The 12,081-nt window shown below is 44.4% G+C and overlaps 1 protein-coding gene across 1 annotated transcript in view; it reads right to left on the bottom strand.

Moving 5' to 3' along the window:
- The window catches only part of SLC15A2 (solute carrier family 15 member 2), a 38,607-nt gene extending 28,773 nt beyond the window's left edge, over positions 1-9,834 (bottom strand). The window contains exons 1-5 of the mRNA XM_010165386.1: positions 9,703-9,834; positions 6,333-6,420; positions 5,576-5,717; positions 3,664-3,756; positions 2,471-2,570 (exon numbers count right to left, since the gene is read on the bottom strand). Coding sequence (XP_010163688.1) covers positions 2,471-2,570; positions 3,664-3,756; positions 5,576-5,717; positions 6,333-6,420; positions 9,703-9,834 — 555 coding nt within the window. The remainder of the gene's footprint in view (positions 1-2,470; positions 2,571-3,663; positions 3,757-5,575; positions 5,718-6,332; positions 6,421-9,702) is intronic.
- Between the last annotated feature and the right edge of the window lie 2,247 nt (positions 9,835-12,081).

The following is a 12,081-nucleotide window of genomic DNA, read 5'->3' as shown; positions in this document are numbered from 1 at the left end:
ATCACCTTTTGTAGCAGTACAGTTCTCAAAGTGGTAAATCCAAGACTATTACACTCATAAAGTACTTAAAAGAAAACTAGACCAATGGTGTGAATTTACCTCAAACAGAAATTTGTCTCTGCCTGGGAATAGCAGGGGCACTATATTCATTCATTTTCTATACAGAACTACCACATCCCTAGTTTCCAGATGGAACAACTACACCTGTGCACTTAAGGGCTCAAATGAAGTTTATTGGTGTCCTGAAAACTAAGGGGGAATCAAATGCTTCATTTCATTGGGAATTTTCAAACTTAATTCATCCTACCTGGAGTGGACGACAAAAAACTTAAATTCTCTCCAGGAGGGGAGAAATATTCTTGTTGGCCCCAAACTGTTCATTCCTTGCAAAATCAAAACTGCTCATTCCAATTTTGAAGACTTAAATTTCCTATCACATAGCGTAAAATCTTTTTTTCTTCTGAAAGGCCAAGTCATTTCAGAATGGTAAAATACAAAACTTTCTATTCTAAAAGGAATGAATAGAGTAGAACGTATTGTCCTTATCAGAAGGCTTTTTACAGTTCTCTTTCTCTAAATTAGTTTTTCTTGAAGGCAACACACAAGAGAATGTTTGAGCCTTAGTATTTGATAAATTTGTTGGGGAGCTGTAGTCTGAATGCTGGAGAATGGGCACAAGCCCATATAACCACATGCAATTCAGGTTTTTCTCTGTAACTCGGTTGTGGTTGTAAATTTGGGATAATAATATGTATGTGCCTGACTGGGGTGCTGAGATTCATTAGCTGAAGTCTATAAAACACTTTGAAGATAAGTGGTACATATTATCATACTGTAATTAGGTGGTAATTGAAAGATGCTGGATAAACATTATTAATGATTAATATTCATAGAAGTAGCACTTCTGAAAACGCTGCTGTAACACCTGTTAGGATCCTTCTGGGACAACTATTACCACTGCAAGCTGGGATGCCCACATGCTAGTATGCACGCAGCATATTCCCAGAGTGTGTGCTCTACTACCAGCCTGCTTTAGTCAGAGTTGTGCCAGCTGAGGAGGGTGGTGACCACCAGATGATTGCTGCCCCCACTGCAGCATCCTCTAAAGCACTGGGTCCAACTGACAGCACGGAATGGACATGCCTGCTGAAGGACCTGCTTTGAACAAGTGACCAGGGAACAGCCTATGTTTTGTTACTCCTTAGTAACCATAAGCTTCATTACTTCAGCATCACACAGTTCATGCACAGAAAGCACAAATCTTCCCAAAATTTTAAAATTAACATTCTAGTCTATATTATTCTTTCATTAAGTGCTGACTATGTGCTGGAGTATTGCAAAAAACAAACAGCAAACTGCCCTACGGGGCTCCCATCCCTTGTCCAACTCCACCACTGCCTTTCCTGACAGACCATTAGTCTCATGTTCTTTTTCAATGCCTCCATTTATGTGAATTTCCACCCCTCAAAAATCCTAATATTTTCCAGTACTTCTCTAGATTTATGGAAAATTTTTCCTACTGTCAGTCATAAATAATCCTCCTTGAATTTAAGCCTACTCATCTCAGACCCTAACACTTATTTTATTTCTTCTAGAAGTGGCATTCTCCATGTTTGAGGATTTATGCCATGCACAGAAGTTGCTTATTTGAATACTGTCATTAAGAAAACCAAAATTTTTATTTGTGTGTTAGGTCAACATACCTAAGTGTTTAATTTCAGGTCAATTTGAAAATCATGCATTTTACTTGAGGATTAGTACTTCCTGACTTACTTTGCTTCTTTAAGTATGACCTTATCCTTGGTTGAGCCACTGTGCTGCTTAATTGGAGTTTGAGACTAGCACAGGTGAGGGCCTAAGCACTCATGATAGAGAATGAGGACATGAAGCAACTGGACTACAATTTGCAGGATGCAGAGCACAGAGCTCTTCAAAGCTTTCCATTCTGGAATATCTAGAAAACATTCTGGGTAGATTTGGTACCAGCACTACTTTCAAAAGACTGGAATTTCCTACAGTTCTTTCTGAAAAACATCTAAGACACAGACTATGACTGATTTGGGGGAAAATTCCCAAGGAAACGTAGGCTGGTGATACAATTTTCTCTTTCATTTGCTTATTCTATTTCAGTGCATTATAACACCCCTGTTAAGCTGGTTCAGAAATGGCTACAGTTCCATGATACGTGATACAGGATTTTCCAACTACTCTGATGTCCAATTAACATTTAGATTATTTAATGCAATTATGACCTATTCATCCTGATACCAGTCATGTTCTGCTGTCATTTTTCTTTCTGAAGCATCCAGATTCTCTCAAGTTTTATGCAAACCATGCTACTTCACACCTTACTACCACATCTTCTCCTAGCAAACTGGCCCTTATTCTAGTAAAACAGGATTTGATCACATAAACATCCTCATAAAGTAGAGCAGAGACTGCAGATTTTAGGAAAGAAAAGAAATCTTACATGTTCCTCTTCAAACTGGTCCCCACCAAATGCAGAGACACAGGGCTTGATACCTCCCGTTCCAAGGGCGATCAAAAACAGACCAACCATAGACAGGATCCTTCATGCAAGAACAAAAATATCACCATTGCAGAACCTTTCCAGAGCTTATGAGAGCATTTTAGTGTCACCCAACCATGATTTCTCTGGTATCATTGTCTTTTGCACGTGGGTAGTGATGATGAGCCAGATAAGTGCGAAAAACAAATTAATTATCCTCATTTCTGCATTCAGTACCAGTCAATTAACCAAACTGCTTTTGTCAGTTTCTTGCTGTTCTGAGGCCCAATGGACATACTAGAGATCAAAGATCTGTGGGATTATTTTTCACTCATATGAGAACAAAAGATTGCAGAGATCAACTGAGAAGGGAAAAAAAAAAGGAAAAATTAAAAAGGGCCTTTTCCTGCAGTCTTCCAGCCTGGGTAAGCACAAACTGTTTGAACTTGGCTCATTCTAGGGTGCATTCTACCTCCCTGTGCTCCTTAAAATACCATTCTTGGCCCGGCAGATTATGTCTGTAGGGAACAGAGTGTCAGGGCTGGCCAGGTCTAGTACAAAACAAAACTGTTCTGTAAATGAGATGTGATCCTGCCTGCATGTGCATATTTTTAGAGCTGTGACCACCTAGGCAAAAACAGCTTGGTGGTTTCAGAGGTGCCAGCTGGGGAACTACTCTGACAAGCCTATTAGTTCAGAATCCAGGGGGCAAGAGGGCTGTTCCCTATGGAAGAGACAGACTCTTCTTCTGTCACATCAGAAAATGTATCTTTGGTTTTGTTTTCCCATGCACACAGGGGAATCTTGCTGAGCTGGGCAGCTATATTGATGAGGAAATGAGGGAGGAGTAAGACTGGTGCAGGCAGCTGGATGGAGGAGACCAAACTCCAGTAGCACGGTATAGCAGAGAAGGGTGATTACAGGTCCCTACCTCAAACAGCTTAAAATCTCTGTGGAGGTTTCCAAATCCTTCTAGAGCATCCACACTAGATCCACCCTTCTGTTCTTACTCAGATATCTCAAACACCCTTCCCTTATAAAAGCAACCCATGCACAAGCCCCCAAACTGCTGGCCCGATGGAGGTAAAGCAAATGGTAGTCCTGGGTAAACCGACCACCATCCCAACAGCACTGTGGCTTCAACAGCTACTTACACATGAACCGTCTGGTTGCCTAGGGATGGAATTGCACCGACTGACTTTATCAGATGGCCAACCACATACACAACGGAGAGGTAGATGATCGTCCTGTGAGGAAAGCAAACAGCAGTGACTGAAGGTGCTGGGTGATGTATGATCTGAAAACATAGTGTGTGCGTGTGCTTCCTGACACAGCAGGTCTACTTGGCAGACACACAAGGAATGGTTTGTTCATACCACTGCTACAGCAGGCAGCTATAACTCTTGTGTGTCAACACTGAGTGCACTGGAAGAAAGAAACAGGCAAATGGCTTTAGATTAAGGAGGGATAGCCCCTGCTTTCTTTGCAGAGGTTGCTGAACAGAATAAACTAAAAGTGTTCCAGTCTTGTCATGCATGGAAGGCTGCAAATAGAAGAGTACTGTTCAGGTCCAACTCACTCTCCAGATTATGAGTAACTGGCATTTTGTAGCATGCACCTATGCGAATCCCTTGACTGGAAGGCATCTATAGGGACTGTTGCCTACATTCAACCCACCCGGCTTAACAGATCCAAATTAGGAGTGTGGTTTCCCCATTACAAGTCTGTTTTAGATCCCAAGCACCTCTGAAGGACTGAGCTCATCCATCTGCCTCCCATGTCTTGGTGAGGGAGAAGAAATCAGAGTAGGAGTATCAGGATCTTGAGTGTATTCTATTCCTTCATCACCTTCAGGATTAAGAGCTGTCTACATATTTATGTGTAGACTAGACACACACAGAGGGAATGGAAAGACTTGTTAGGACAGAGGCACTAGAAGAAGCCCTATGAGCTTTGAGTAGGGAAGCAGTGCTCGATGCATCCAAACCCTGGTTGCAAAGCTAATTTAGAGCCACATCCTTAGGACTGGTCGAGGTCCAGCTACTACAGCAAAAGTCACAAGGATTATTCCAGGGAAAGTCTCCTGCCTAATGCATAAAAGTCTGCGTAAGGATTTACCTTGTCACAACATCATGCTGCAAGACAGATATCCTCGAATACCAATGAACATTGCTAGGTGACCTTAAATAATGAAGTTAAGAAACCTCCACTCTTATTTTTTTTCATTCAAAGGGACAAGAGAATGACTAAAATTGAGCACCAAGAAGAAAGAACATTGATATCTCCTTAAGAACTTTCTGCTGGAAAGGCATATGGCAGCTGTTTTTTTCCTGTTGAGATTCATCTGACAGATGCGCTTAGTCTTAGAGAGGAGTTCAGTGCACTTCATCACTCTGACAGCCAAGACTTCTCAAACAATGAACAAACAGTACCAAGCAAAGAAAGTCCTATACCCAGCTGCTCATCATCACTCTGGGGCAGAAGTTGGCCCCACAACTTCTCAGCGGAAGGCAAGACTAACTTATTCAGGAAGAGTTTTCCTGGTTATGTGCTGACGGAGATGATTTGAGTGAACCCAGATTTCTCTGGCATAAAAATGGGTGCTTCCACACATGCTATGAAAGCATAAGTAAGTACAACATAGCTAGTGACATTTAATCTGAAAATGTGAGATCTAGAGGATGACACTGCTTCCTCACCATCTCTGAACCCTTCTCAGAAGCAGTTCTTGGCAAGCTCAGGGTTAATCACCCTACACCTTAGCTTCCTCACGGTGGGTAGGGAGGACAGTGGAGGAAAAGTGTGCTGTGGAGGAAAAGTGTTCTTATGACATTTAATTTGTTCCAACTTCATTGCCTATTGACCCTTCGGTGAAAGAGGAACACGGAACAGCATGAGCAAACAGATCAGCTGTTCACCCATTAACAGTGAGGAGCTGACCTTCTCAAGTGTGTCTATGCTGTACTCCGAGCTAGCTCAAAACCAGGAGCACACACAGCACTGCCCTTGCACTGGCTGCACGGTGTAGATGCATGCTGTCTGAATTAAAGAGATGTCTTCACTTACTTGTATTTCCCCAGCCATGAGTCTGCCATGATGGCTCCAATGACAGGGGTGAAATAACATAGCGCGGAAAAGGCATGGTACACAGCTGTGGAGAGATTCTCATCCCAGTGGAAGAAGCTTAAGAAATACAGTGTCAGGACAGCTAAAAGGAAACAAGCAAACCACATCAGATAATTAATGTGTATCTCAGCAGGTAAGCAGGATCACAGTGGCAGAAAACTACTGATTTGTCTGGCAGCTATGAGCACTGTTGTGGAAAGATCTGTGCTTTCAGACCTGTTCCTCATAATCTCTAACACAGGAAAAGCTAAAATGAGATATATGAGTATCAGGCATTCTTTGGTCATAAACATTTATGTTTAGCTGGAAAATATATTTTCTAGTTCTGTTTATATTTTCTGTAGTTCTGTTTATGCACATTTTCTATTTGCAAATTAGGTGCCTGTATGTTTCAATTTGGAAACACACTGATTGCACACAACTATGAAAGACATCACACACTGGAAAAACAGGTCTGAGACAGAGACTTATAGAAAAATTTAAACTGGAAGGTACATTTGGAGCTCTCTAGTCCCAACCTCCACTCAGAGTAGGTGCAGCATCAATGTTAGGGTACACTGTTCATACCTGCATCCCAAAATGCCAATTTACTTTGAAAGACAGCTGAGGTCACATATATCACAGCCCTGGATCACCAGGCCAGTGTGTATAGAAACCCAAGAATGAGAAAGCCACTTCCCAGACACAGGCCACATACCTCTCATGCCATAGTAGGAGAAGCGCTCGCAGAACTCGTTCACCACGATGAAGGCAATGCTTAGGGGGTAGTTGGAGCCACAGAGTTTCTGCAGAAGAAAAATTAGACTGTATTAGCTCTGTGAAAGCCTTCACCCCAGCAACAACACACAGTGCCTGGGCGGTGGAGAGGAGTCCAGTCCAAAAACCAGGCGCCCACTGCTGCTTGACTGGCCTGTGGGTTTGACTCAAAGGAGGAAGGGGATCCCACATCTATCTTGCTTTGGTTAAGGCTCCCCAGTGAATCAGCCTGGCCAACATGGGCCCAGTAAGGACTGCCAAGGGGATTTGCGGGCTTTCAACAGCCCATCATGCTCACAGTTCCAGGAACTCCAGTGGAAGGGTCCTACAAAAACCCACTGAGATGCAAAAACACCTTTGGATGCCTTTTCTCCTACACTTCACATAAAGCTACTACCCTGTCCCAAAACTTCTCCCTCTCCTAGTACCAGACCTTGCCTCAGCAGCTGGTAGACCCCAGGGAGCGGCTGTCTGTTTCCATGCAAAGTTGCTCCCTCCTGTGTGACAACTGCCCCCAGTCTCTGCGCCTCACTTGCACCGAACTGTGCCACCACGTTCACTGAAGCATAGCATCAGCCCTGTGTCCTGCACTCCCTCAGGCATGGCATCCATTTCGTATTCCAAGAACACTGGCATAGCTATGGATAATTCAATTTATTAATCAAAGCTAGACAGAACAGTGATGAGACTGTCAAACCTGTCTGCTAAAATCTGCAGTGTCCAAGTGAAATACAAGGCATTCAAACAGACGAGTCTTGGCATGAACTTGCACGGGTCTCCATCCCTCTTGCTACCCCACTGTGGTCCAGGCTAAATAGCTTTCATCTGCTGAGGTCCACTGCCTCGCAACAGGGAGAGCAGGTTTCCACAGCACTGCCCAGCTTACTGTCAGTCAGTGGGAGAGAGGGGCTGGCCATGCACTTGGTGAGGGATGGGGGTAAGTGTGATATCAACAGCTGCATTTGTATTTACAGTTTTAAACACTGGTATGGGCCAGTGAAGTGAGATGAACTCTACACATGCACTTCTGTGCCTTGTGTCAGAAAGAATGAATTCCCATATTTCTTCCCAGAGTGCCAAATGCAAATACAGATCCCAAAATAGATGTGTTTATTGAGGTTTATTTCACCACCAAAGGATCTGAGCTTATTTGGATTCCCAAAGCAATGGCATCAAGTCTAGAAGGGTCTAGCTTAACGGTACTGTCTTACTCAACATTATACAAGGGCAACAAAAGAGAAGTGACTGGCTGTCTGCAAAAACAAACAAACAAACAACCCAAAAACCACTTTCCATTACTTAACTCAGCATCTCCAAAGACAAATATTTCTGTCCTTTTTTAATATATATTTTACTTTCACTATTTATAGGCTGCCTTTTTATTAAGAAACCCTTGACCTCTTTGCTTCACTAGAGTAAACATGTAATTATCCATTTCATTTATTATTTACTCTGAAACCATCATGCTCAGCATATGGCTTGAAAGACAGAGCAGGTTCCCTTGGAAATCACACTGAGGCCTCCTGCTTTTAGACTAGCCTAAAAATGGTGGCATATATAAGCTGTAAATGCACAAACACAGAGACATATGCACACATAAAATACCTTTCTCCAACAGGTTTTTCATAATAAAGAAGAAAAATCATAAGAGGGAAATTACATTTCCCGTGGGTGCTTGGAGGAATTTTCTGAGCTTGGAAATGAAATTGTGTAACAGGGATATTTTTCTTCCTCTCTTTCATAGCCCCCGCTATCAGTACTCGTGAGATTTAATAATGTTTGATGGGGATGCAGAGTGTGACTGCTCAAACCCAGCTGGCCAGGAGCGGGGAACCCTGCTGCCTGAACTCACCCCTCCGCACCCAACGCACAAGCCCCGCTAGATTCAGCTGCAGCAGTTTAAGGTATCACATGCCACGCTGCGACCTGCAGTGACAGAAAACCTGGCAGTGACCCACTTCAGCCACTCCTGCTCCGGGATGGGCACCTCCTACAGATGAGCAGGGGCAAGCAGGGAAAGCGGGAGGCGGTGACTTCCCAGCTAAACCTCCCCGAGAGCCTGAGCCAGGACCCTGAGTAAGTGCTTACAAACGCAGAGCAACGACTTACAAGCGGGGGTACTTCCATCTGGCTTGCATGTCATGAGATGAGATCAGCACACGCAGAAACCCTCGTGTATTCTCTCCGCTGTATCACTGACCTGCCTGTGGCCTGCCTGGACATCCAAAAGTGGGCAGCTTTCATCCATGCGAAGAGCCAGATGCAGTTTGCTCGCTTTGGCGGAGGAGGACCTCGCTCAGCAGAGAGCCCCAGCAAAAGCAAAGAGGCTAAGCCTGGATTCATGAGCGCACAGATAGTCTGCTGCGCTTAGCCACCACTGTAAGCCTGGGATCTGCAGGATTATGCAGTTCTTAAAGATACTGTGGAAGTTAATGGTTTGTGTCTTTGGAAAAAAAGAAAGGTCATTTAAAGTGCCAGCTACAGTTTGTTTTCACCTCTCCTTCTTGCTGACTGGCTGTAAAATGGGACGAAGATTAGTATTTCCCAGGAGCTCCGGATATCCAATAGTTAATGTCTGCACAGTACTTAAAATTGCGAGGTAAATAGTTGGCTTGCTAATGACATGACTGTGAGCTTTAAGAGCAAGTGGTACCATATTGTCCTGCAAATCCAAGCAGGTGCAGTACAAGCCCTGTTCTCCCTGAAGGCAACACAGCGTACAGTTTTTAGGGGTCAAGCACTCAATCAGGATTAGCCTGAAAATCTGCACAAACATCAAAGCTGCAAGGCAACAAAATATTCTGAATCTGGCTTTAAATCAGAGCCAAAGATGAGGCTCTGGCACTACAGTTGGTCTCTATAACACACATCAGAGGCCTGTTCTGAATCCCTGTCCTTCCTTCTGCTTTGCAGCATCTGGGGAACCCTTCCCTGGTGGGTTTCATTAAACTAAGCAAATGCACAGGTCAGCTCCCTCCCTTCTGTGCACAACATCCCCCTCCACTTCAGAGAAGTAAGTCCTTGCCCACAAGGAAAGTAGTGTTCAGGAAAAAGGCAGCAATCAAATGCCTTACCCTTGTCCCCAAACATTCAGACAGTTCATTTTTTTCCCTTTAAGCTGCACTTTCTTAACTTAATCAGGTTAGTGGAGGGATTTTTCCCTTGATTTGTTAATGCTTATTTCAACCCTCTGCAAGAAAGGGTGTTTGTCTCTAGCCAGAGCACAACAGAGGAAAGAACAGAGAGATCTTGCAACATTTAGAGCAAGCTGAGCAGAAAGCAAAGCAAAGGAAACCAGCTGTAACACTCACCGGGGATTTTTTCTGAACAGGGAAATCTCCTTTGGGGGGATCATCTCCTGCAGAAATAAAAGTGAACAAAGTTTCCTTGGATTCGTTTCTCTGAAAAGCATTCATCTCTCCTCTCGCCTTGTCTCCCACCATGCTATGTGGCTGTGGTGAGTTGACTGGGAAGATTTCCAACCTCAGGCATGAAGTTTGATTCAGTTTGAGTTAACCCTAATTGAGCACATTTGTGCAGCCAGGGCAGAAAGGGGAGGGAGATGCTACCAGGAAAGACAACTCTAGAGTTCAAGAAGAGTCAGGGAATGCAGCCTAAATCGTTCTCAGGTTGGAGCTGTCAGCACTTCATGGCACAGATCTCCTATTTGCTTGGCATGCCCCCAGCTATTGTACGTGCACCAGCCCAGCACAGCACTGTATGCTGAACAGATGTGAGCTGAATGAAAAAATCCCGGATCCCAGATACCCCTACAGCCTGCGGATTTAGGAGCAGAGCGTGCATCTCTCTCCCAATGTGGTAAGGACAGGTTTATTCTGCAGGGACTACAGGGATCTCACTCCACTGAAAAGCCACACATCCATCCCAAGTCATAACTACTAAAACGTCTATCACGCCAGACCCTTGGACACTGGATGTCACAGATGCCTGCACTGCGTTAAAACATTTCTTGGCTATCCCAGCAGTGAAGTGACCCAGGGTTCATTCCCACGCTAATTCCCTGGAATGACCTTGTCTTTTCCTATGGGACAGTTTAATCTGGAGGGCGCAGCCAGCACCCAGGAGCAGCCCCAAAGCCCCATCTCTACTTCCTATGTTCAAAAAGTCACCTCAGGGCTCCCTATGTGGCAAATGCATCCTACACTTTGCTGGGAGCCTCTGGAATGCCCCCACAGCTACATGGGCTCAGCTCCCTGCAGGTACCCTGTTGTCCCTCCTTCCACGCCCTTCCCACAGGAATAGAGGAGCTGTCCATCAGTATTCTTCAAGTGTCAGTTACAATTACAGAGCAAAATTCACAACCTCTCCATAAAACACCCTCAATGGCTGTGGCTCTGTGGAATCCTCAGCACAGTGCAGGGGTTTTTTCTTCCCCTCACATTTAGCTTCTTTAAAAGGTGAATGTTCAAAGAATTTTTCCAAATATTTCTCCCTTCTCTTATCAGCAAAAATACAGACCATACCCAGAACCCACAGCTGGTACAAGGAGCCTACATAAACTCATCCCTAGCTCCAGTACTGAGTTGTACTAGTGCTTGGGTATCACAGGAACCGGGTCTGCAGTTGACAAACCTGGTAAGAGGCCTTTGCTCACATCACAGATCCTTAATTTGGCTTCAGTTATTGCTAACAAGACGTGGGGAACACTTGGATGAGACAGAGTGCACAGAGGAAGCATAATTACTCTGCACACATTCCCTCATGTGCTCTGGCATTGCTTCCTCTGAAGATGTCTGGGGATCCTATTTCACTCCTGCTAACTGGGCAGCTAAACATGGGGCCAACTGGGCAGCTAAACATGAAGCCCAAACTTCAGATGAGGCCAGGAAGGTCCACCCATTTCTTATTCCCTTTTTCTTCTACAGCAGTGGCAAAGCAACAGTTTGGTACCTCCCTCGTACTGCCACAGACCAGCTCCTCATCTTCAGCCCTCCCAGTGACTTGCACACCTGCATGACCTTGCTTTTCACCTGGGTCACTTCTCAGGTGCCACAAACAGCCTCTAGGGAGGTAGGGTTTGTTAACTCCATTTCATGGGCAAGAGTGACTCCAAAGCACACCCAACACTGGGGCCAGCACAAGGAACAGGACATGAGCACATTGGTCCTGTCTCCTGCACACCAGGTTAGCCCGTGCTTTTGTCCCCAGCAAGTCTGGGCCTGTGCTAAAGGAAGCAGGAATATTTCTGAGCTGTCTGGTGGTATCTCTTTCTGCCCCAAGTATCTCAACAACTCCTGGTAGAATCCTGCTGTATTCTGCCACACACAGGCGAACAGAACAAACGCAGCAGCAAAGTTTTTAAAGGAGTAATACAAAAAGAAGACAGAAAAGGTTTCAGCATCCCTTGTGCAGAGCTCCCACGCTGCTGCAATGTGATGCCTTAATATTTTCAGCATCTGGAGCTATATTTCCTCAGTGTGTACATAGCCCCATGCATCACAAGCTAAATGATTTTTTTTTTTTAATACTAGCATGAAAAACCATATCAGTCAGTGAGATTAACATACTACTTGTCAAATACACTGTAGAGATGTTTAGGCCATTAGCTGCCAGAAGGTTTTCTGAGACAGAAAGGGAGAAAAGGAATTCAAATGTCTGGTAATAAATGGTAATTCATGGCAAACAGCAAGAACAAGTTAAAGAGAATAAATCTGCAAGCACATCAGATA

The sequence above is a fragment of the Antrostomus carolinensis genome, unplaced genomic scaffold (assembly GCF_000700745.2).
Source record: "Antrostomus carolinensis isolate BGI_N321 unplaced genomic scaffold, ASM70074v2 scaffold9013, whole genome shotgun sequence".
In the NCBI taxonomy this organism is placed as follows: domain Eukaryota; kingdom Metazoa; phylum Chordata; class Aves; order Caprimulgiformes; family Caprimulgidae; genus Antrostomus; species Antrostomus carolinensis.
This window is presented reverse-complemented; position numbering and strand designations above follow the sequence as displayed.